Here is a 27,209-nt window from a genome sequence, read left to right as displayed (position 1 = left end):
CTTAAGAATCAATAATCTGAAAAAAATTGTTATTCTATTTTTTGAGACATTAATAAAATGCTTTGAATTCCTGGAATGATGAAAATTATAGAATAATAGGAAACTAAGAAAAATATTTCAAAAATCTTTTTTATGATTACCTTAAAACAAAGAGGTATAAAAGAGATAATAAATATACTGCAAATTGGGCTGACTTGCAAATTTCACAGAGCACCTTTAATGTAGTTCAAGAAGGGCTAATAAAGCAGTAGTACCCCATCAAGTCCCTTCATTTACAAAATAAAGACAGTACTCATCTGCTTGGAAAATCTATAATTTTATTTCTGTTTTCTAGGTAGATAAGTGAAAAACAGTCACTTACTGGAAAAATAAAAAAGTAAAACATAAATAACAGTATCAAATATGAGAGGCAGACCTGAGTTAAAATCCCAGCTCTACTACTTACTAGCTGTGTGACCCTGGGCAAGTTTCTCAAACGTTTTATGCCTCAGTTTCTCATCTATAAAATGAGGATAATAATAGTATCTAGGGTTGTTGTATTACATGAGAGACTACATTTAACATGTGTGGCACAGAGTAGGTACTTAATAAATATTGGGGTAGCGATGATGTGCTGATGCTGATACCACAAGCACTACTTCCAAAATTCTGAACATTATCGAGACATCATGTGTCAAAAATGATCAGCACATATTCAATGATTTTTGAAGGATATTATCCTTAGGGAGCTATACATTTGAGGTTTACTCAAGCTAGTCGTCTTAATTATTGAAATCCATCCAGGCTTCCTTTTCAGCACACGTCTTCTAGATGCAATTGCAAACCAACAAGGCCAATCTCATATGCTATACATACAGAACATAGCAGTAAAAAGCATGGACTATGGAGCCAAACTGCCCAAGTTCAAATACCATTTTTGCTATTTACTAGCTATATGACCCTGGGCAAGATTATTTAACCTCTCTGTACTTCAGATTCTTCATCTATAAAATGGTGATATTAATAGTGTTTGTCATATAGGGTTATTATAAAGATGAAACAAGATAACATGTATGAAGCATTCTGTGACAGTGCTAAAATTGTTTAGCTATCATAATCATTATTCTTTATAGTCATTCTACCAAAAACAAAACAAAAGATACACCTCTGACCACTATAACTTGATTCTATAGAAACAGCTTAACTGACCCTGAAATTAGTTTTTTTTTTTTTTTTTTTTTTTTTTTTTTGTTGAGAAGGAGTCTCGCTCTGTCGCCCAGGCTGGAGTGCAGTGGCCGGATCTCAGCTCCGCCTCCCGGGTTTATGCCATTCTCTTGCCTCAGCCTCCCAAGTAGCTGGGACTACAGGCGCCCGCCACCTCGCCCGGCTAGTTTTTTGTATTTTTTTAGTAGAGACGGGGTTTCACTGTGTTACCCAGGATGGTCTCGATCTCCTGACCCCGTGATCCGCCCGTCTCGGCCTCCCAAAGTGCTGGGATTACAGGTTTGAGACACCACGCCCGGCCAAAATTAGTTTTTACAAACTCTCCAATTAGTAAATTAGTATCCACAAACTCTCCAATATTATAAGATTCTTAAACTGGTTGGGTATTTGAGTCAATATTTTGCATCTTGCCTTCATATGAACATGACATAAAAGTCAATTTTCATTGTATTTTCTATTTGTCATTGATTCAAATTCAGAACAGACCAAAATGCCTTAACAAAATTCACTCTCAAACTGCTTTTTTTTGTTTTAAGAAAGTTAACTTCCTACCTGTCATCTGTACTGCGAAGGGATGGAAGCCGAAAGCTTGTGTTTCTGTCAAGCTTTGACTGACTTTTGGTCCTCTTGATGGAGCCTTTCAGGCGCTTGCTGAAGAATCCCTAGAAGGAAAGGCAGAAGGTGATAGGAGAGAGAACCAAAAGGGAATGTCACTCTTCCACCCTATCTCTGCAAAAGGTATTTAGATTTTTACAATAAAGACCAGAAATGGAACTTAGCTTTTAAGCTTTTTAATTTTGTAAATAAGAGTTGCTTGAAACCACCTGGCAATGTGATGAGAAAATTTTCTTCTGTGAGAATTGGGATAATTAAACTTTCCAATAGCACCTAATTTCTTATTTCTTAATGTTTATATTAGTTATGGAAGAAAAAAACTTCTAATTTTACTGGTAGGTTTCCAAAAGCACAACAATATAACATAGACAAATATATTCCTTTCTATGAAGATGGTACCAGCAATTTCAATACAAACGACTTCTAGTGATTTCCCAAACTAAGGGAAAACAGGCAAAGAAAAAATGGCATGTGCAAAGGCCCCCAGGTGAGAAGGTACTTGGTGCACTGGAGAAATTAAAAGATACTGATAGAAGAGAAAAAGCTTTATTCTAAGATATGTAAAAAGGAGTTAACTAAGTTGTAAAATATAATGTATTGGTGGTCTCGGAAGTGTTAAAACTCGGTCTGTGTCACCTTGGATATGGCATTGTAAAATTAAGTAACGAATTTGGATAAACTATTTTAAAATGAAGTATAGATCATTTATGAAATTGTTAAAGCTTCCAGACTTTAACAAAGTGCTTTACAGTCTTTGGCCCCTGCCTGCCTCCTGCCAGTTTTATCAAACTATCTAGAGTTCCCTGAACATCTTCCTTGACTCTGCTCCTGGCAAATAATGAGCACTTAACAAAAGTTTGTTGAATAAAAGAATAAATGCAAAAATGAATGATGGTCACTACTTTCAAGAAATTTACAATTCTATCATTGGCAGGTGAAAGGAATCTTACAGAAGCATATTAAAATTTCTCAGTCAGACATGGTGGCTCACGCCTATAGTTCCCGCATTTTGAAAAGGCTGAGGTGAGAGTATAGCCTGAGGCCAGGAATTCAAGACCAGCCTGGGCAACATGGCAAGACCCTATCTCTACAAAAATAAAATAAAATAAAATTTAGCCAGCCATGGTAGCACATGCCTGTAGTCCCAGCTACTCAGGAGGATGAAGTGGGAGGATTGCTTGAGCTCAGGAGTTCAAGGCTGCAGTAAGTGATGACCGTACCACTGCACTCCAGCTGGGGCAATAGAATGAAACCCTAACTCAAAAACAAATAAATAAAATAAAATAAAATATCTCAAGCAAAGATTCTAATTCAAAGAAAAATATTTTGACACATGGAGAATGACTCTTTCTAATCATCTTGGGATGAATATCATTTTATATAAGCTGTGTACAATAAACATTTCTGTAATGAAGAAAAAGAAATATTAGGCCAATATTAGCATATCGAATCTTTTATATTCCTTTAGTAACTACCAAAGCCCACTGTTTTGGGGTGAAGGGTATATTTATCAGGATAAGCTAGGTTATGCTTATCTAATTACCCCCCAATCTTAGTGGCATAAAATATGTTACATGTCCATGAGCAGGTCAACTGGCGGGTGGGGCGGGGCGGGGGAGTTCCTGTCTATGCTGTCCTCATTCAGGAACTTAGGCTAAGGGAGGCTCTCTATCTGGGCTTCTACAGTTTTTGCAGCAGGATAAAGGTAAAATAGCAAATTATGTACATGTACTAGCTCTTAAAGTTTCATGTCAATTTTGGTCTCATTTCACTGACAAAACAATCACATGACCATATCTAACTTTAATGGAGGAAGGGATATACAGTACTACCAGGTACTCAGAAAGGGAACTGAAAATACTTGGTGAACGTCAGTATAGACTGCTACAGTGTTTTACCAAGCCAAGTATTTTATAAACATGCAGGCATTGCTCCTTTGATTAGAGGAAAATGAAAACAAACGTACCCAATCAGAAGCAGAACTATTTAGATTACTGAAAGAAAATACTTATAATGCTATATCCTATTGTTTTGGCCACCCAAGGAGAAAGTGTAAAAACTCCTAGTATATATCACACAGACCTAATACCCTAGGCTGTTTTTCACTCCAGCTTATTATGTAGAGATTGACTGAAGGCAAAGGAAAGAGGCTCAATGTTAAGATGATGAGGATGAAGATCTTTATGATGATTCACTTCCACCTAATAGTAAATAGCGTATTTTCTCTTATGATTTTCTCGATAACACTTTCTTTTCTCTAGTTTACTACTTTAAGAATGCAACATACAATACATATATCATGCAAAATATGTGTTAACTGACTGTATATGTTATTAGCAAGGCTTCCAGTCAACAGTAGGCTAACAGTAGTTAAGTTTTGGGAGAGTCAAAAGTTACATGAAAATTTTCAACTGCACAGCGGGTGGTATCTCTAACCCCCATGTTGTTCAAGGGTCAACTGTACAATTTTGGTGTCATTAGGGAGAGTCACTGTCTTTAGCCACAGTCATTAGTACATAAAGGCAAAGGCTTTATGTACTATTTTCTATGACTCAATCAGAATGAGTCACCACATCTGCTAACAGATGTAGTCAGCAAACCAGGCTTAAGTTTATAGAATTGTAATAGGATTGCTTAGTGTTGTTTCAAAAACCTAGGTTGAGATCCAGGCCAAGGAGTCGACCAAAAATGATACATACATTTCTAACAAAAATGCAGTTAAGCATTTGACTGAGACAGTATTAGTAGACGTTCACTTATCTAGTAATTTAATTCTACTTTTTTTGTGGCACTTTTTTTTTTTTTTTGAGACAGAGTTTCACTGTTGTTGCCTGGGCTGGAGTGCAATGGTGCAATCTCGGCTTGGCTCACTGCAACCTCTGCCTCCCAGGTTCAAGCTATTCTCCTGCCTCAGCCTCCCGAGTAGCTGGGATTATAGGCATGTGCCACCACACCTGGCTAATTTTGTATTTTTGATAGACACGGGGTTTTTCCATGTTGGTCAGGCTGGTCTCGAACTCCCGACCTCAGGTGATCCACCTGCCTTGGCCCCCCAAAGTGCTGGGATTACAGGCGTGAGCCACCACGTCCAGCCTTGTGGCACATATTATATCATACCTCATATGACATAATATGATACACTGTATTTAATAAAATTTATGCCTATTTGTTGTAGAGAACTCTACTAGGAGTTGTAAGGAAATCAAACACAAACTCTGCCCTCAAGGAACTTGTTATTTAATACAGAATTTAGACACTAAATATAAATTTATACACAGGCTTATCAGTAGACTGGACATGGCTGAGGAAAGAATCTCTAAGCATGAGGATATATCAATAGAAACATCCAAAACTGAAAAGCAAGCAAACAAAAATACCCAGAAAAGAATATCCAAAGACTACAGGACAACTACAAAAGGCGTAACATGTGTAATGGGAATACCAAAAGGAGAAAAGAGAAAGAAATAGCAGAAAATCAGAAACAATAATGACTGAGAATTACCCCAAATTGATATACCAAACCAAAGATCCAGGAAGCTCAGAGAATACCAAGCAGCATAGATGTCAAAAAACCCCCTAAAAGAAAAAAAATCCCAACCCCCAAAACTACACTGAGGCATATAATTTTCAAACTGCAGAAAAACAAAGATAAAGAAAAAATCCTAAAGAAGCCAGAAGGAAAAAACACCTTATGTACAGAGGAACAAAAATAAGCATTACATCCGGCTTCTCCTCAGAAACCATACAAACTAGAGAATGGAGTGAAATATTAAAGTGTTGAGAGGGAAAAAAAAGAACCCAGACTACCAACCTAGAATTCTATAACCTGCAAAACTATCCTTCAAAAGTGAAGGCAAAATAAAGCTTTCTCACATACATGAAAAAATTGAGGAAATTTGTTGCCAGTAGACCAGCCTTGCAAAAAATGTTTAAAGAAGTTCCTTAGAGAGAAAGAAAACAATATAGGTCAGAAATTGGACCTTCTTAAGAAAAGGAAGAGTATAGAAGCAATAAGTGAAAATAAAACAACCTTTTGCTTTTCTTCTTAATTGATTTAATATCAAAGTAATAACAACAATGTATTTAATTATGCATGCTTATGTATGTATGCTTATGTACATATCATATATATGCTTATGTATACTTATATATAAGGGAAATGAATATTAATGATACAAATGACAAGATGGAAGAATTAAGATTATTTTATTATAAGGTACTCATACTATCTATGAAGTTGTATAGTGTTATGTGAAAATGGACTTGGGTTAGTTATAAACTTAAAAAACTGCATATTCTAGGGAAACCACTAAATTTTTTTAAAAAATAAGCATAACTGATATGCTAATAAAGGAGAGAAAATGGAATCATATAAGTCATTCAATTACAATCGTGAAAGGTTATAAACAGTGGAAGACAAAAATAAGGACACAGAACAAAGGCAACAAATAGAAAACAGTTAACAAATATGGTTAGAAACCCAACTAAATCAATAATCACTTTGAACGTCAATAGTCTAAATACACCAATTAAAAGGGATTGTCAGTTTGGATCAGAAAACAAGACCCAACTATATATCATCTACGAGAAACTCACTTTAAATATAAAGGCACATAAAGATTAATAGTAAATGGATGGGAAAATATACTATGCCAACACTAATCAAAAGAGAGCAGGCATAGCTATATTAATTTCAGACAGAGCAGATATTAGAGCAAGAAAACTTAAGGATAAAGAAGGGCATTATATAATGATAAATGGGTCAGTTCTCCAAGAAGACAGCCTTAATGTACATATGCCTAATAACAGAGTGTAAAGAGACATGAGGTAAAACTGGTAAGAGTTGCTAGGAGAAACAGATAAATCTATATAGTTGAAGACTGTAACACCTATCTATCAGAAATGGACAGATCTAGCAGGCAGAAAATCAGTAAGGACATAGTTGAACTCCAAAACACCATGTAATCAACTGAATATAATTGACATCTATAGACTACTTTATCCAGCAACAGCAGAAGAGAGGTTCCTCAAGCTCATATGGAACATTCACCAAGACAGATCCAATTCTGGGCATAAAACACACATTAATAAATTTAAAGAAAAGAAATCATACAATGTCTTCTTTCAGACCATAATGGAATTAAACTAGAAATTACTAATAAAAGATGACTAGAAAACCCCCAAATATGTGGGAATTAAACAACATACTTCTAAACAACACATGAATCAAAAAAGAAACCTCAAGAGAAATTAAGAAACACTTTGAACTGAATGAAATAAAAATGAAAACACAACATCAAAATTTTGTGGTATGCAGTAAAAACAGTGCTTAGAGGAAAATTTATAGCATTGAATGCATATACTAGAAAAGAAAGATCTAAACCCAATACTAAGTTTCTACCTTAGAAAACTAGAAAAAAAAGAGCAAATTAAATCCAAAGCAAACACAAGAAAAGAAATAAAAATTAGCGCAGAACCAATGAAATTGAAAACAATAAATTAACAGATAAAATCAATAAAATCAAAAGTTGGTTCCTTATGAACAACAATAAAATTTGTAAGTCTCTAGCCAGACTAAGAAAAAAATAGAGAGGACCCAAATGACTAATATTAGAAATAAAAGAGGGGACATCACAATAGTTCTTATGGACATTAAAATGGTACAAAGGGATTTGATAATCTAGGTGAAACAGATCAATTCCTTGAAAGACACGATCTGCAAACTTACACAGGAAGAAATAGACAATATGAATAGGGCTATATCTATTAAAGAAATTGAGTCAATAATTAATAACCTTACAAAACAGAAGCACTAGGCCCAGATGGGTTCCACTGGTGAATTCCATGAAATATTAAAGGAAGAAATGATACCAGTTCTCTACAATGTCTTTCAGAAGATAGAAGCAGAGAGAATATTTCTTAACTTAGTTCTAGATTCACAGCAAAACTGAATAAAAGATACAAAGATTTCCAATGTTCCTTCCCTTCCCTCTATACATGCATAGCCACTCCTACCAACATCCCCTACTAAATTGGAATATTTGTCACAATTGACGAATCTACATTGACATCACCACCACCCATATTCCATAGTTTACTTTAGCGTTTGCTATTGGTGTTGTGCATTCTACAGGTTTGGACAAATGCATGGTGACATGTATCCACAATTATAGTATTATGCAGACCACATTTACTACTCAAAATCCTCTGTGCTCTGCCTCTTCATCCCGCAGCACCTCCCACACCCCAATCTCTGGCAAACAGTGATCTTTTTACTGATTCCATAGTTTTACCTTTTCTATAATGTCATACATTGATAGTCCCCCATTTAAGATGGTTTGAACAATTTTTTGATTTATGATGGGTTTATCAGGATGTTAAATACTTTCCAATTTAGGATATTTTTGACTTACAATGGGCTTATTTGGACATAACCCCATTGTAAGTCAAGGAGCATCTGTGGTTAGAATCATACTGCAGGCTTTTTAGATTGGCTTGTTTCACTTAGTAATATGTACTTAAGGTTCCTCTGGGTCTGTTCTGTTTTTTTTTTTCTTCTGTAGTCTGCTTTTTCTTTGCTTTTCAGTCTTGTCAGTTTCTACTGAGATGTCCTCAAGCTCAGAAATTCTTTCCTCAATTGTGTCCTGTCTACTAATACGCGCATAAAAGGCATTCTTCATTTCTGCTACAGTGTTTTTGATTTCCAGCATTCCCTTTTGTTTCTTTTTTATAATTTCTATCTCTCTTCCTACATTGTCCATCTGTTCTTGCATGCTATCTGCTTTATCCATTAGAGCTCTTAGTATATTAATCATAATTGTTTTAAATTTCTGATCTGATAATTTCAGTATTATCTGAGGCTGGTTCTGATGCTTGCTCTGTCTCTTTAAACTGTGTTTTCTGCCTTTCAGTATGTTCAGTAATTTTTTTCTTGCTAGCTGGATATGCTGTACTAGGTGAGAGGAACTGCAGTAAACAGGCTTTTAGTAATGTAGTAGTAAGGCGGGGGAAAACATTCTGAAGTCCTGTTAGATCTCAGTCTTTTAATGAGTCTGTGTTTGTGGACTGTGAACTTCGTAAGTGCTTCTCAGTGCCCCTCACCTCACCCACCCCACTTAGGTGGAAGGAGATGGCTAGAGAGGGCTGGAATTGGGGATTTCCCTTCCTTCTTATCAGTTAGGCTCTGGTTAGTTTCTTCTGAGAGCAGACCTTGTTAAGAAAAACAGGGCCGGGCGCGGTGGCTCAAGCCTGTAATCCCAGCACTTTGGGAGGCTGAGGCAGGCGGATCACCTGAGGTCAGGAGTTTGAGAGCAGCCTGGCCAACATGCCGAAACCCCATCTCTACTAAACATACAAAAATGAGCCGGGGATCGTGCCACTGCACTCCAGCCTGGGAGACAGAGCAAGACTCGGAAGAAAAGAAGAAAGAGCAAGACTCGGAAAAGAAGAAAGAGCAAGACTCGGAAGAAGAGAGAGAGAGAGAGATAGAGAGAGAGAGAGAGAGAGAAAGAGAGAGAGAGAGAGAGAGAACTCTGATGCATTTCAAAATGGCTCCTTTCCCTTCTCCCTGCTGGAAAAATGAGGGGAATTTTCTCAGATATTCACTCTGAGAACATGGTAGGACTCCAGGAGGTAAAATTTTTTAAAATTGGGGCCTCCCCATTAATGAATACCCCTGCAGTTTTTATCTCTCAGACTTGGCCACACAAAGCCCCAGCATTTCATAAATTACAGTTGAGGTTTTCTATCTGGAAACAAGAAGTCTTACATTTAAACTTTTGACAGAATGGCATAATGTTATATTTACCTTAAAATCTACCACAATGTTTAAACTTTAGTAAGTCCTTGACAAATATATACATGAAATTATGGCTGATTTAGGAACACAGATAAGGAAAAGGTTAAGATTGTACAGAGTTGTCAGTAACACTTCTTGGAGGTAGTGAAACCTTCCAAAATTTTGTGGCCATCTCCTTGAGGTAAATGAAGCGTGGTTTTTTTTTTTTTTTTTTTTTTTTTTGAGACAGAGTCTCGCTCTGTCGCCCAAGCTGGAGTGCAGTGGCCAGATCTCAGCTCACTGCAAGCTCCGCCTCCCGGGTTTACGCCATTCTCCTGCCTCAGCCTCCCGAGTAGCTGGGACTATAGGCGCCCGCCACCTCGCCCGGCTAGTTTTTTGTATTTTTTAGTAGAGACGGGGTTTCACCGTGTTAGCCAGGATGGTCTCCATCTCCTGACCTCGTGATCCGCCCGTCTCGGCCTCCCAAAGTGCTGGGATTACAGGCTTGAGCCATCGCGCCCAGCCGAAGCATGGTTTTAACCTGAGAAACTGTTTCTCTCAGAGCTCTATTTAGTTGAAGTTTTTTCATTCTCCATTACCCAATATTCAGTGGTACCCAGGAAGAGGTAGCTGAACTTTATCTAGCTTACCATGACTATTTCCAAATCGATCTTCCATGAAATCATGGTTTGGAGTAAATGCATATTTTTTAAGGTACATACCATCTTGATTTAGCATTCTTCATCTCTCTTTGCTGCTCTCATGTTTCAATCTCTCTTTCACTTTCTTTTATTCATTAAGAACTTTAGCCTCTAGCTTGTAATATTTTTCTGTCTCTTAACACCATGCTAGAAAATAACCAAATAGTGATGTCTAGTACCCTAGCTTCATAATTCCTGGACTTCATTACTCAGTATCCTCCCCTTCAGCCACCCACTCTTTTTTTTTTTTTTTTTTTTAACATGATGGCAAATTATTAACAGAAAATAGTTTGAGGAGTCCTGTTCATAGACTGTGACCATGGCGACCCCACTTTCCATGGGTGCTGTCAGAGGGGATAGGGGTGACGTCCTCAATCCGCCCGATCTTCATACCCAAGTGGGCAAGTGCTCTGAAGGCCTACTGGCCCCAGGTCCAGGGGTCTTGGTCGCATTTCCTCCTGTGGCCCAGAGTTTGATGTGTAGGACAGTGATACCTAGCTCCTTGCACCTCTGGGCCACATCCTGGGCAGCCAACATAGCAGCACATGGCGAGGATTCATCTCGGTCTGCCTTCACCTTCATCCCACCAGTCACACGGCAGATGACTGGTGATCTTTTCTTTGCCAGAAAGATCAGTGACATGGACAAAAGTGTCATTGAAGGTTGCAAAAATATGGCAGACACCAAATACGTTTCTCTCCTTCAGCCACCTGAGGTGTGCCATTTCTGTATGTCGTCTTTCCACCCACTCATTTTTTAAAATTAAATTTTAATTTTTATTCAATAGTTTTAGGGCAACAGGTCGTGTTTGATTGCATGGAAAAGTTCTTTAGTGGTGATCTGTGAGATTTTGGGGCACCCATCACCTGAGCAGTATAGCCGTACCCAATGTGTAGTCTTTTTTTTTTGAGACGGAGTCTTGCTCTGTCGCCCAGGCTGGAGTGCAGTGGCCGGATCTCAGCTCACTGTAACAATGTGTAGTCTTTTATCCCTCACCCACCTCCCACCCTTCCTCCCAAGTCCCCAGAGTCCATTATATCATTCTTATGCCTTTGTGTCCTCACAGCTTAGCTTCCACTTATAAGTGAGAACATACAATATTTGGTTTTCCATTCCTGAGATATTTCACTAAGAATAATGGTCTCCAACTCCATCCGGGCTGCTGCAAATGCCATTATGTCATTCCTTTTTGTGACTGAGTAGTATTCCACGGTGTGTGGAATACTTTTCTTTATCCACTCATTAGCTGATAGGTATTTAGACTGGTTCCATATTTTTGCAATTGTGAATTGTGCTAGTGTGTGCAAGCGTCTTTTTCATATGACTTCTTTTCCTCTGGGTAGATATCTAGTAGTGGGATTGCTGGATCAAATGACAGTTCTACTTTTAGTTCTTTAAGGAATCTGTATATTGTTTTCCATAGTGGTTGTACTAGTTTACATTCCCACTAGCAGTGTAAAAGTGTTCCCTTTTCACCACATCCATGTCAACATCTGTTATTTTTTGATTTTTAATTCTGGTCATTCTTACAGGAGTAAGGTGGTTATCTCATTGTGGTTTTGATTTGCATTTCCCTGATAATTTGTGATGCTGAGCATTTTTTTTTCACGTTTGTTGGCCATTTGTATATCTTCTTTTGAGAATTGTGTATTCACGTCCTTTGCTCACTTTTTGATGGGATTATTTGTTTTTTTTCTTGATTTGTTTGAGTTCCTGGTAGATTCTGGATATTAGTTGTTTGGCAGATGCAGTTTGCGAACATTTTCTCCCACTCTGTGGGTTGTCTGTTTACTGATTCTGATATCTTTTGCTGTGCAGAAGCTTTTTAGTTTTATTAGGTCCCATTTATCAATCATTACTTTTGTTGCATTTGCTTTTGGGTTCTTGGTCATGAAGTCTTTGCCTAAGTCAATGTCTAGAACAGTTTTTCTGATGTTATATTCTAGAATTCTTATGGTTCCAGGTCTCAGACTAAGTCTTTGATCCATCTTGAGTTGATTTTTGTATAATGTGAGAGATGAGGATCCAGCTTCATTCTTCTACATTTCAGCCACCCACTGTTCTATCTACACACCAGATTTTATCATCATTCAGAGATCCTCAGACATCTTAAACAGCAATATTTTTTTCTCTGATTTCCTCCCTAATCACATGTCTTTCATATATCTCTTTCTCCACATTAATCTACTCTTGAACCTAACAAAAACCTTCACTTTCTGGACCACCTTATTTTCTCCCTGTCCCTTGTTTTTTCCTGCTCTCTTTTCTCCCTAGATTCTGCAGCTAATCATCTGACGCTATTCAATTACCAATACCCTCCATTTTCTTAATGATTAGCTATCCAAAATAAAAATTAAAACAATGTTTAAGTCAATTTTCCTGGTGCCATGATGAAGCTCTTTAGGAAGACTACGCAGCTGTACAGGATGAAACCACAAAAAAATTCACTGTTTCCAAGCTTGGCTTGGCTTCTACTATCCCTCCATCCTGGACCAACCATGTAATGAGCCTTCCCGCATTATCCTCTTCTGTGAAACAACAAAGTACATGTCAAGCCCAGTTGCCCATTGCCCCCTTCTGAGCAATTCCTTACATATTCAGGTCACTATGCTTTGTGCCATGAAATCTTTCTGCCCTGGATCCATCTGACTAGTGAAGGGATGGATAATTAACCCAAAGGTACCTAAAAGCAGCTAAGAATGGACCTGGTAAGAGTTCTGCCTATATTAGAGTATCATCTGGTAACGACTTACCATTCCAGCCTGATGCCTGGTCATTCCACTTCATACTTCATCCTCCACTAACTTGAAACACCTGTAATTCTCTATATTCACCATGCATGTTTACCACTGCTCATATTCTCTTCCTTCTCCCTGGCTGAATCATTCTTTTTGATAGAGTTGAGGAAAGATCTCTTCTAGGGTGTCTTTTTTGACATTACCTGATCCTGCCCTAGATTATGTGCCCCTCCTCTGTGCTTTATAGAGAGATAGCCTTACATTTAGCACAGTGCATGTCCACTTATGTGTCATCCTCACTAAACCCTGCAATCTTTGTGTTCCCAGGGCAGGTCTGATACCTGGTATTTAGTAGGGGCTCAAAAATTGCTTTCAGAACTGAAAAATCATATGCAGTGTGTCCTCAGATCATCTGAGAACTCACTCACTCACTATCATGAGAACAGCATAGGGGAAATCCTCTCCCATGATGCAATCTTCTCCCACCACCTCCCATGGTTTAAAAGTCTGGCACTTTCCCGCTTGCTCTCTCTTGCCTCCACGTGAAGAAGGTCCTTCTTCTCCTTCCGCTATAAGTGTAAATTTCCTGAGGCCCCCTAGTCATGCTTCCTGTTAAGGCTGTGGAACTGTGAGTCAATTAAACCTCTTTCCTCATAAATCACCCAGTCTCAGGTAGTTCTTTATAGTAGCGTGAAAACAGACTAATACAGAAGATACATGACTTTACTAAGGTCACACAGATGCTAAATGGCAGAGGAGAACTTTGAGTCTACGTAGCCCCACACTGGAACCCCTCCTTTCTAACCACTGTGCTGTATGAATTCTCGACATTCTAATTCTACATCAAATACTTTAAGTACTATAACATAACTTATGTATTATTTGTAACTTCTACATATACTTTATTATAGAATTATGTATCATAAACAGCCAGAAATATAATATGACAATTCAAAATATGAGGGAAAAAAAGAAAAGAAAAAAACCCGCAAAAAACCTAAAAAACAAAAAAACTGCTAGTGTGGCATTTGACTTACAAGAATTTGCCCCAAGGATTCCTAGCTATATAATTAAACTAAAGTAAAATCAAAACCTTATTGAAATGGCTTTTATATGTAAAACTGATTCTGTGGTCACTGAGTATAAAATTTAAGAATCCAAATATAAAATTTAAAATAGATGGATACCAAGAGAAAATGCTTTTTTCTCTTTCAGTTATGATATCCATGCCTTATAAAAATGGGAAGAGTGTGAATGTTTCAGTCTAAATGGAAACAAAGGAAAGAAAGAACGTAAATAAACTGATTTCATCCTTCTGACACCAACCTAATCTGAAAGCATACTAATCAAACACTCAAAACAAATCCTACTCTATCCAATTTTTTGAAATGCTGTTGCTACCATTTACAAGTCTTAAAATAGTAAAAGCTCTTTTTTTTTTTTTAAAAAAAAGCTATATTGTCATAGCAATTGATACAACTAAAATGATTTAATTGGTACTCATTATTTTCTTTCAAAATAAGTCTTAAAATTAGCAACAGTCAGTGAAAGAAAAAGCCAAATATTGCCTTTCTCTGGAGCTTGGTAAATGTTAAGACAATGATAACTGAAGTTGTTGGCCACCTGCAAACTGGAGTATTCCCTGAAGACTGAACTTGGCTAGTTGGGAATGACTGGTAACTGAAATAAAACTGCTGCTATGCAACTGCTCTCAGAAGCCTCAGTGGCGGTAATAAGGGACACTGCCTTGCCAGCATCCTAGTATTGCTGTGTTCCCTTAAGACAGGGAGAAGTGGAGACAGAGAAACATGTCATCACCTTTCACACGAAAAATGTAGGGATGTGCAACAAAACCCTGCTTTAATTCTGCTTGAGATTTTTTCACATCAGTGACCACACAGGGATTAAGGACAATGTTATAGCAATTCTAAGTGGTTAAGTATTTTTAAATGGCAATTTCTCAAAATGTTACCTGATTCACAGTACGAAAATGCCACCTTGTCAACTAGAAAGGACCCAGGTGAGAACTGTTTTCATTCTTGCTTTTCAAATTTTAGTTTATTAGTAAATTAAAATCTCTATGTATTTTACATATTTTAGTTTGTTTTATTATGGATTGTAAATACCTGAGAAAAAAAGCTGTGTCATATATAAATAATTCCCTTCCTTGCTCTCTTAATATAACTTAGGAACTTGTAGATATTCACTAAATGTTGACTAAAACGTAATTCTAAAAAATTAACAAGGAAAAAGGAGAAGAGTAACTGAAAACGTTAAAGTTTACTTTCTAGTCTTTATATTTTACTTAGTTTGTCTTCTGGTTATTTGGAAGTCCAAACAGGAAGGGAAACTGTAGATGACAAGAATAACAAAACAAGAAATAGTTGCAAAGTGCATTATAGTTTAGTTTTAGTATGGGTAGTTTATCCTCTAGCAGGTTTTTTGTTTTTCAAATTTAAGCATCAAAAGGAAAGAGAAAAGGTTCTGTCATAAATCACAATTGTTTTTCTAGCCCAGATCTGATATATCGGAATATTGGGGATTGGGACACAGTGATCTACATTTTTAACAAGCATTCAATGTTATTTTTTTAATTAAGCTAACTAAAACTTTTTTTTTTTTTTTTTGAGACGGAGTCTCGCTGTGTTACCCAGGTTGGAGTGCAGTGGCGCGATCTTGGCTCACTGCAAGCTCCGCCTCCCAGGTTCACGCCATTCTCCTGCCTCAGCCTCCAAGTAGCTGGGACTACAGGCGCGCACCACCACGCCCGGCTAATTTTTTGTATTTTAGTAGAGATGGGGTTTCACCGTGTTAGCCAGGATGGTCTCGATTTCCTGCCCTCGTGATCCGCCCGCCTCGGCCTCCCAAAATGCTGGGATTACAGGCTTGAGCCACCGCGCCCGGCCCTAACTAAAACTTTTACTATGAAACTTTTAAACATACAAAGCACAGAAATTAATAAACACATATCCATTAATCAGATATAACTGATGTTGACACATTGATGCCATTATGCTATATTACGTATAATTATTGTTAAAATATAAAACACATATTATATAATATTATAGGTATTATGTTATAACATGTTAAAACACATATTGACATGTTAAGATCTGCTAGAGGGACCAATGGAAGATATCTAGCAAACTTTATTAACTAACTATATTCTTAGAGATTCATTTTCATGCATGTGTCATGTCAGATTTTTATTACCTTCTTGTTACATTATTTCAAACCTTTTATGTCCAACTTTTTATGTATTTTGTTTTAAAACATTTCTTTTAAAACAGGTTTATTGGGGTGTAATTTACAAAACACAAGTCACTATTTTTGCATGTATAGTTTGATGAGTTTTGATAAATGTATGCTGCACCAATACAAGTGAGATAAGGAACATTTCCATCACCCCAAAAGTCTTCATGCCTTTCTGTAGTCAGTCAATCCCTTCCTCTCACCCTCAGCCCCTGGAAACCACTAATCTGACTTGTTCCTATAATTTTATCTTTTCCACAATGTCATATAAATGGAATTATGCAGTATGTAGTCTTTCTTCACTTAGAATAATGTTTTTGAAATTTATGCATGCTGTTGCATGTATAGTTTCCTCCTTTTTATTCCACTGTAAGGGTACACCAAAATTTGTTTAACCATTTGTCAACTCATGGACATTCAAGTTGTTTCCAGTTTTGGGATATTAAAAATAAAGTTGCCATAAACATTTACAAACAAGTCTTTATGTGGACATATGGTTTGGGAACCACTGAGTTAAAAGCTTGGTTGGAAATTCACAAATAACAAGACGACATGGCAACTTTTTAAGGGGATGTAAATGAGGTAGAGTGGGGAAAGGACACTGAGGAGGGAAGGAATCCTTAGTTATTTTTCCTTTAGATATGAAGTAATTTCAGATTTACAAAAAATTTGGAAAAATAGTATAGAGTTTTCCCTTGCTGAGCCTCCCCAATGTTATTCTTATATAACTATAGTATGATTATGAAAACTAAGAAATTAACATAGGTACTATACTCACCTAAACGCAGCCCTAATTCTAATTTCACCAGTTTTCCACTGTATTATTTTTCAACTGCCATTTTAACAAATTAAAACAAATGTGGTTTAAACAGTACAAATTTATGATCTTACAGTTCTGTAGGTCAGAATTCCAACACAGGTCTCATCTGGCTAAAATCAAAGTGTCAGCAGGTCTGCATTCCTTTCTGAAGCCTCTAGGGGAGAATCTGTCTTATGCCTTTTCAAGCTTTTAAGGCCACCCACATTCCTTGGCTCATGGCCTTTCCTCTATCTTCAAAGCCAGCAATGTTGCATCTCTATGAAAGCTTTTAAGGTCTCGTGATCAGACTGGATCCACCTGGATAATTTAGGATAATGTTCCTATCTCAAGGTCCTTAGTCTTAATCCTATCTACAGAAGTCCCTTTTGCCACATAAGACAACATATTCACAATTTCCATGTATTAGGATGTGGACATCTTGGGAGATAGGGGAGGAACCACTATTCTACTTTCTACATATAGTTTAGTCGCCCTCTTATGAATGTGCATATAGGCTGTTTACAATATTTTGCAATTAAAAAACAATGCTGCATAAATAACTTTGTGTATATGTATTTTCTTTTCTTTTTTTTTTTTTTTTTTTGGGGCAGGGTCTTGCTCTGTCGCCCGGACTGGAGTGCAGTGGCCAGATCTCAGCTCACTGCAAGCTCCACCTCCCGGGTTTACGCCATTCTGCCTCAGCCTTCCGAGTAGGGACTACAAGCGCCCGCCACTTCGCCTGGCTAGTTTTGTATTTTAGTAGAGATGGGGTTTCACCGTGTTAGCCAGGATGGTCTCGATCTCCTGACCTCGTGATCCGCCCGTCTCGGCCTCTCAAAGTGCTGGGATTACAGGCTGAGCCACCGCGCCCGGCCTGTGTATATGTATTTTCATAATGGTGGAGATGTACTTTCAGCTTGGATTCCTAGAAATGGGATGCTGGGTCAAAAGGTAAGTGTATATGTAATCTTGCCGAATCCCCTCTAGAAGGGTTGTACCAGTTTGCCTTCCCTTCAACAATGTATGAGAGTGTTTGTTTCCCACAACCTTGCCAACTGAATCGTTATCATCCTTTATAGTCTGTGTCAGACTGAAAGGTCAAATAATATTTCTATGTTGTTTTAAATGTGCATTTAAACATTTAAATGCTTAAATGTTGTTTTAAAATGTGCATTTCTCGGCTAGGTGCTGTGGCTCATCCCTGTAATCCTAGCCCTTCAAGAGGATGAGGCAGGAGGATTGCTTGATCCTAGGAGTATGAAACCAGCCTGGCCAACATGGTGAGACTTTGTCTCTACAAACAATACAGAAATTAGCTGGGTGTGGTGGCGTGTACCTGTAGACCTGGCTACTCAGGAGGCTGAGGTAGGAAGATCCTTTGAACCCGGGAGGCGGAGGTTCCAGTGAGCTAAGGTTGTGCCACTGCACTCCAGCCTGGTGACAGAGCGAGATTCATCTCAAAAAACAAACACACAAACAAAAAATTGCATTTCTCTGATTATAAGTGAATTTGAACATTGTTTTCATATGTTCAGAAACATTTTTACCTATTACCTATTCATGTCTTTTCTTCAGTTTTCTTCAGGAAAACTTTTCTTCAGTTTTCCTATTGGGTCTTAGTCACTTGTCCCTTAATTTTTTTTTTTTTTTTTTTTTTTTTTTGAGAAGGGGTCTCGCACTGTCAACCCGGCTGGAGTGCAATGGCGCGATCTCGGCTCACTGCAACCTCCACCTCCCAGGTTTAAGCAATTCTCCTGCCTCAGCCTCCCAAGTAGCTGGGATTACAGGTGCCCACCACCACGCCCAGCTAATTTTTTGTATTTTCAGTAGAGATGGGGTTTCAGTATGTTGGACAGGGTGGTCTTGAACTACTGACCTGGTGATCTGCCTGCTTCGGCCTCCCAAAATGCTGGGATTACAGGCATGAGCCACTGCGCCGGCCTTAATAGTTTCTTATATGTTGTAAATATTTTCTCCCAATTGATTTATTGGTTGTCTTTCAACTTTAACTTTCTTATACTTTTTGTCATGCAATTATTTAAAAACTTTCTTTTGTGTAATCAAATTTATCAATCGATTTTTAAAAATTGCCTCTGGCTTTTCAGTAACCATCATAGAAAGTTTTCCCCTGCATTAAGGTTAGAGAATTCATCCATGTTTCCTACTAGGTATGCTTTTTTTTTTCACATTTTAGATCCCTAATCCATTTGGAGTTTACTCTTGTGTAAGGTATGAGATATACATCTAATATTACCTTTTTCCACATGGTTACTCAGTTGTCCTTATATCATTTATTTCAAATACCAATTCCTGAGAAAACCCTTCCTGATTACTGTAATGTCTCTCACACTTCTGATTATGTAAACTGTTTATTTATACTACTGTTTTCCCCTATCTTGACCTATAATTAATTCTATTCCTATTTTATATGCCCTATGAATCTTAACTCCTGATGGCAAACAGAAAACAAACACATTGAGCTCATCTTTGTATTTCTGTAATGCTTAGCATACAGTGGACTAAATACTTATTTGCAGAATGCTGATAATGATTAACGTGAATTATTAAGAAAAGTTGAATTCACTCAAGAAAGTAGCGAAATAACACACAGGAGGGAAAACCCCCTTAAAATTATTAAAACAAAACTAAATCTGGTGGTTAAGGAAGAAAAGTTTAGTATCTGGAAAATTCACTTCTGTAGAACACTTCAGTTCCTGATAATGAGGTATATACTGATTTTTAAAAAATTTTATTGTAAATTGAATGTCATACTCTATAGAGTATAGTATGTTGATTTTCTTATGACTAACAGAGACTGTGCTAATCTCACTCAAGTTCACAAAGTATGAATATTAAGGATGATGGCTGTAATGAATATAATAATGAGAAATCATGGGTCAAAAAGAAGACCTCAAAGTGAGGTCTATTAGCCTATTGGACAGTCTCTCAGAGGTTATCATGGAAGGCCTGAGAAAGCATTAGATAACATAATGTGAAATACATTTTTTTCATTGTCAGGGGAGATGGACTAGATGAATTTAATTGAAGTTTTCCATCTCTCATTTATAGGACTCTAAGAATAACAGCATCAGAGATGGAGGGGGGCTTTTGAGCCTATTAGTTATTGAAAAAGATAAAATTCTTACTGCCTCTGTTGAAACAAAATGTAGCAAAAATCCACATTATGGATGGTCATGAGCAAAAGGTGTAATGTGAAACAATGTCATTACTCTTACTAATGTCTATCAGGATAGGACTTTTTTTTCCTAAGGATAAAATGAAGGGGAAAAGAAGTAGGGAAATATATTACTGAAAAGACTGCATTAGACATATTTTATTACTTCTAGAGGCTATTTCCTAACTATACTCTTTGTACTGTTTGTAATACTGCAGTTTTTCCATTGTAAATTTGGCACCAAAATATTAACAAATTGGTCCTTAATATATATAATATATATGTTGGTCCTTTTTTTTTTTTTTGGTCGAAGTCTTGCTCTGTTGCCCAGGCTGGAGTGCAGTGGTGTTATCTCAGCTCACTGCAACCTCTGCCTCCCAGGTTCAAGTGATCCTCCCGAGTAGCTGGGATTACAGGCGCATGCCACCACACCTGGCTAATTTTTTGTATTTTTAGTAGAGATGGTCTTTCAACATGTTGGCTAGGCTGGTCTTGAACTTCTGACTTCAAGTGATCTGCCCACCTTGGCCTCCCAAAGTGCTGGGATTACAGGCATGAGCCACCACACCCAGCTTATAGTATCTTTTTATCTGCAAACTTCCAAAGATCTTAAAATATTTGTGTATTTCATTACCACAAAAAAACATAGGTGTTAGAGGAAGTCAAACAATTTGCTCTTGATCATACAAGTGAGATGCTAGTTGAACAACAGTAAAAAATACAGTTCTTTTATCATTCCTTTGCCTATTCTAGGTATAGATCCTTGAAAGCTAATAATATGAAATCTTTGTTCTGACACTCTGACAGAGTTAAAAAGGCAGGGTGACGCAGGCCCTAAATCTTATGATCAGAAAAGCTCAGGGTCTTTTTCAACTGTAACCACTTTATTTTAATGAAAAAGTTTATGAATAACAACTGTCTCACTGACTGCATAATATGTTAAGCCCAGGTAGCTAGGACAGATTACCAGGTTTTCACCTTCACTTCTGCTGACTGTATTGTCTTTTTTCCCCATTTACCTTAATTTATTTATTATTAGTATTAGTATTTTTTAGAGATGGGGGTCTCGCTATGTTGCTCAAGCTGGAGTTCAGTGGCTATTCACAGAATGATCATCCGCACTACGGCCTTGAACTCCTGGGCTCAGGTGAGCCTCTTGCCTCAGGCTCCCAAGCAGCTTGGGACTACTGGCAATGTACCACCATGCCCAGCCCCATGGAACTTTTAAAGAGTTGAGAGGCAGACCACATTCTTACACATTCAATTATACCTTAAATGAGAAGCAAACTAAGATACTCTCCATTAGTTTCTCTATCATTATTCTCATAGGACTTCCAAAGAAGTTCTTACTACACACTACATTCCATCCTTCTTAATTCTATTTCACTTAACAGATTTATTGTAGACCCTTTATAAAAACCAGTACACAATGTTGATTAATTAAAAACGACCAACTAATGATGAAGAAACTATGGCATAAGAGGTCAATATCTTTGTAATGTGCATACTTTGGGTAATCATGAATACCACCCATATATTAAATCAGTTTTCATAAACAGATTAGGAAAAATAAAAGGTCAGTGCTGAAGTTATGAGATGAATAAGATACAGTTCTTGTCTTCCAGAAGAGTGGTTTCTAAATTATTTTGACTATTGGCTGGGTGGGATGGCTCACGCCTGTAATTCCAGCACTTTGGGAGGCCGAGGTGGGTGGATTACCTGAGGTCAGCAGTTCAAGACCAGCCTGGCCAACACAGTGAAACCTCGTCTCTACTAAAAATAGAAAAATTAGCCAGGCATGGTGGCACGTACCTGTAATCCCAGTTACTCGGGAAGCTGAGGCAGGAGAATCGCTGGAACATGGGAGGCGGAGGTTGCAGTGAGCTGAGATTACACCACTGCATTCCAGCCTGAGTGACTGAGACTCCATCTCAAAATTAATTAATTAATTTTGACTATGAAATAAATATTGTTGAGTGTGCCTTCCTAATAAAATATACTTATAAGATGATTTTCTGATGTATGACTATAAAACATTCAATAACATGAAACTTTTAAAGAGCAAATTAAAAAAAAAAATCAAACATATAATATTTTCTTTTTGCACCCCCCTCAAATGAATTGTCTGTATCCTCTGAAGTATACACAATCTATTCTGGAGACCACCAACTAGAATATCACAGACTAGGAAAGACAACCCTACCATATAATAGTATCGGTGCTATAATGAATAAATGTACACTCCTGTGGAAGGACAGAGATGGCCAAGGTTAATGCTGCCTAGAAGAGGTTAGGAAACACTGGAATTGAGTCTTAATGGATGAGAATACTTTTAGCAAGGATGGAAGGTGAACTTCCTAGGCAGAAATGTGTAAAGAGACCTGAGAAAACTTGCTTGGGGAACTCTCAGATTTGGTAAAGATGGAACTCAGGACTGAAGAGAGTTGGGGGTTAAAATGAGGATACTGAGCATTAGGAAATCAGTCTGGAAGGGCAGTAAAAAATTAGACAATGAAAGCTCTCAGTGCCAATTTAACTTTGGTTTTATCATCCTGCAACACAAGTTCAACTCAAAAGCCTTCAGCAGGTGACTGACACTTTTTGACGTAAAAGGTAGTTCTGTCTGAAGACATTCAAATGAAGGGAAAGAGGAGGGGAAAGGAAGAGAGAGGAGGAAGAAACCACTGAGCAAGCCAAATAAAATGTATGAAACTAGTCTTGTTCATGGGCATGGAATCGTAGAGAGCTAAAAGACATTAAGCAAGGGAGGCCCAAGTAATGATGGAGTTTAGATTTTAGAGACCACTCTGGTAGCAGAGCGAAGGCTAAAGTTGATGAGTAGCAATTGGAGACCAGGAGATGAGTTAAGAATCTCTATTGTACTAGACAGGACCTGCAGCGTAATTAGAGGGGCTCAGTGCAAAATGAAAAGCTGGGGGTACTGTTCAAAAAGCAGGAAGACAATGTCATTAAACCTACTATTATAAATTAGGAAACTTTTCCCTTTCTTCAGTAGTTTTTGTCTTCACTTGCCATGCTGCCTTTTATTTACTATTTAATGTCACACTTCCTCCAGTACCAGGAAAAACTACAGGTAAGTGTAAACCTTCAGAAGTGCCAGGGGCCCCAGACTATGACTCAGCAGTGGGTGTCTACTGGCTACCAGGTTCCACCATGCCAGCCATCAAACCTGTGTGTCATACCATGCAGGGAGGCTGAGGCTTCTTCCCTTCCCGTGGCTGCCCCTGCAACTCACTATGTACCTGGTTTGGAGATAGGCAAGAGGCTTGTCCCTTCACTCCCTCGCCCTACCCCACTCCCCCAACACAGCTGTGGCTTCTGTCTACCTGTAAGACATCCCTGGAGATGACAGGCAGGGGCAAGGACTGCCCTTACCAAGCCCTGCTCTAAGACACCATGAGTTGTGCTGTCTAATCCCTATCTTTCTCGCACTTGTGCAAAGGTCCCTGCCAGGGTCAGAGAGTGACAGCTGTGTCTGGGTGAAGAGAGAGGGAGGTTGAATGAGATCAGGGAGTGGGAAGTGGGCAACAGATAATTCATTCCAGGAAGGCAGCAGGAGGTGGTACCATGCCTAAGGTCCCCACGAATGCTCCATTTTCCCATTTAACTTCACTTAGAAAATACAAATCCAAAGATCAATCACTAAGAACTTTGAGATGGCAACCATACAGCATTGAACTTCATGCATACAGTCTTTCTAAGTGTAGGCCCTGTGTACTGCACTGGTCTCATGCTTATGAAGCTGACCCTGGTACTAGTTCAGGGAAGGAACCACAAGTACTGATAAGTGAAGTCAGTAAATGGCAGTGGGCTGGAAAAGGGAATGAATGAATTTGAAGAGAGGTAGACAAGATCTGGTGACAATATTTGAGAGAAAGGGAAGAGTATTTATGACTCTTAGGGTTTTGGCTCTCGGAACTGAAGAAATGTGCAGCTCTACAAAGGGAAATTCAAGGGAAAATTTTTTAAGAAAAACATAAAGTAAACACAGTTTGGGGCAAGCTGAGTTTAAATTACCATGGGACATTAGAACCAAGACATAGTATAATACAGAGGACTGAATGAAAGAATGTTTGCCAAAACAGTATCCTTTTCTATTTCCTGATTTGTTGATATTAATTTAATTGCTATACAAATATCATAAAAACACTCCTCTAATATGAAATCTCAGCATTATCCCATTAAACAAACCCATATATAAGACATCTTATAAGAATGCAGAGGCACAGGTGGACTGTATTAAAAATACGAAAGGTCAAATAATTTAACAGGTATGAATTTATAGAAAAAACTATAACATATGCTATGCAAATATGAAGACATAAAAATTTGTTGATAATTTACAAAAATTAAAAAATATTCCACATATATTACACTACTGTAAATTAGCTTTTTTCTCTTTAAACTAAATATTATGCTTCTATTTCTACATCCTTGAGTAAAAGTAGATAGTACTATCTCCCTTATAGTAGGCCAAATTATGGTAGTTTGTATAAAAATGCAAATATGCAAAGTATCAGTAATGATTACCTAAAAAAAACTGTAGAAAATAAGCAGCCAATATGTAATATACTACATATCTAAAATATATCTAAAACATTATTTCAATTTATAGTCAATAGTAAAGTGTTAATACTATTTTCAATTTTTTTATCCTAAGTCTTCTAAGCCTGGTGTTTTACTTTTTAAAAAATTTTACTGAGATATAATTCATATACCATAAATTCACCCTTTTAAAGTGTGCAACTCTGCGGGGCATGGTGACTCATACCTGTAATCCCAGCACTTTAGAAGACCAAAGCAGGACGACCGCTTGAGCCCAGGAGTTTGAGACAAACCTGGGCAACATAAGCAAGATCCCATCTCTCCAAAAGTTAAAAAAAAAAAAAAAAAAAATTAGCCAGGTGCAGTGGCATGCGCTTATGGTTCCAGCTTCACAGCTGAGGTGGGAGGTTCGTTTGAGCCTGGGTGGTTGAGGCTGCAGTGAGCCATGATCGTGCCATTGCAGTCCAACCTGGGTGACAGAGCGAGACCCTATCTAAAAAAAATCAAAAAATAAAAGATGCAACTCAGTGGTTTTTGTATATCCCCAAAGCTGTGCAACCATCACCACAGTCTACTTCCTGAACACTTTCATTACCTAAAAAGAAACCCTATGCCCATTAGCAGTCACTTCCCATTTCTCCCTCACCCAGCTCATGAGAAACACTAATCTCTTTTTTGGTCTGTATAGATTTGCCTATTCTGAACATCTCATATGAACGGAATCATACAACATGTGGCCTTTTGTGTATGGCTTCTTTCACTTAGCATAATATTTTCAAGGTTCATTCATGTTGTGGCATGTATCAGTATCTCAATCCTCTTTCATGGCTGAATAATAAGCCAATATGTATGGTTAAATCATATTTTTTATATCTGTTCTTCAGTTGATAGACATTTGCGTTATGACTACTTTGTGGCTATCATAAATAATGCTGCTATAAACATCTGTGTACATTTTATGTGGACATATATTTTCAATTTTCTTGTGTATATACCTGAAAGTAGAATTGCTACGTCATATACAAACTCTATATGTAATGTTTTGAGGAGCTGTCAAAGTGGCCATACCATTTTACACTGCAATTTCTCTACATTCTCACCAATACTTATTATTGTCTCTCTTTTTGATTGTGGTCGTCCTAGTGGGCATCAAGTGGTATTTCATTGTGGTTTTGATTTGTATTTTCTTAATGACTAATGATATTGAGCATCTTTTCATGTGTGTATTGACCATTTGTATATTTTCTTTGGAGAAATGTCTATTCAAATCTTCTACAGCCTTTTTTTTTTTAACTAGCTACTCAACAATCTGACAAAAAATTTTGTATTGATATTATAATCAAATAATACTGTTGGAATGAAGTTTCTTTAAATTGAAATTAGTAGATGTTCAATATAAAAGAAACAAAGCATTTAAAAATCCAGCGGAATGGTACCGGCATTGGTTATGAAATTAAAGGGCCTTATGGTAGAAAGGCACCACAGGTATTATTGTTTACCAGCAATTCTCATACCTTGCTGAATATAAGTACAGCTGAGAAGAGCAATATATATATATATATATATTTTTGCATAGCTAACTCTAGCTTAATCATGAAGGTGGCAAATTTTCTTTTCTACACTCTGGCTTCAGAACTTTCTATAAAAGAGGTTATACTTAGTAGCTAATTATATGCTCCCTTAAGTGGGCATTAGGCCTTCAAAGTGTTTATTTCTCATTGTGAAGTGAGAGGTCTTGTGTTTCCCCTTGCTCATTAAAGCTGAAGAGAAATATCTTTGCTTTGAGACGAAAGGGGTTTATGGTACATCATCTATAAGAATGAGCTGTAAGTGAGTGTATATCATCCTCTCTCTCAAACAGCCCTCTTCTCCTGGGTAGGGTAAGTTGGAATCTCCGGTAGTTAGTGCTGCTGCAAGCCCATTTCTAGGAATTACCACAGATTGAGGAGGGCTTCCCTCATTCTTCAATTCTTTCAAGTTTAGAGTCTTGGCAGTATTTCCTAACCAAGCCTGCTCTCTTTTCCTTCCAGTATTTGCCAATTCCCACCTTGTTTCCTTGAGGAGTTGTATCTAACCTTATTCTTTTTTTTTTCTCTGCTCTGAGACCCTTGGTTCTAAATTATATATTTTCTAAGATATTTATCATTAGAGGATTTTAAAATTATGCCCTTTCTGATTACAAAATGACTTAAAGATATAGTTAATATCTACAGGCCATAATTTTCTGACATCCCCATGATTATTATATGATTTCTACCTTTGGTAATAACATTTTCATACACATACAATGAATATATTTATATATTCATACACATATGTATGTGTGTGTGTGTGTGTGTGTGTATATATATATATATATATATATATATATATATACTGT

General features: G+C 37.4%; 1 protein-coding gene and 1 pseudogene across 6 annotated transcripts in view; both read right to left on the bottom strand.

Moving 5' to 3' along the window:
* Window positions 1–27,209, bottom strand: part of RASAL2 (RAS protein activator like 2) — a 405,409-nt gene that overhangs the window by 61,255 nt on the left and 316,945 nt on the right. For all 6 annotated transcript variants that reach the window (XM_017891678.1, XM_017891679.1, XM_017891680.1 and 3 more), the window contains one exon: window positions 1,756–1,865. In XM_017891678.1, the coding sequence (XP_017747167.1) occupies window positions 1,756–1,865 (110 nt within the window). The remainder of the gene's footprint in view (window positions 1–1,755; window positions 1,866–27,209) is intronic.
* Window positions 10,601–13,311, bottom strand: LOC108541900 (40S ribosomal protein S14 pseudogene; annotated as a pseudogene).

This window comes from Rhinopithecus bieti, unplaced genomic scaffold (assembly GCF_001698545.2).
Source record: "Rhinopithecus bieti isolate Rb0 unplaced genomic scaffold, ASM169854v2 scaffold_20101, whole genome shotgun sequence".
Taxonomy (NCBI): Eukaryota; Metazoa; Chordata; class Mammalia; order Primates; family Cercopithecidae; genus Rhinopithecus; species Rhinopithecus bieti.
Note: the sequence above shows the minus strand (reverse complement) of the source record. Positions and strands in the feature narration are given on the sequence as shown.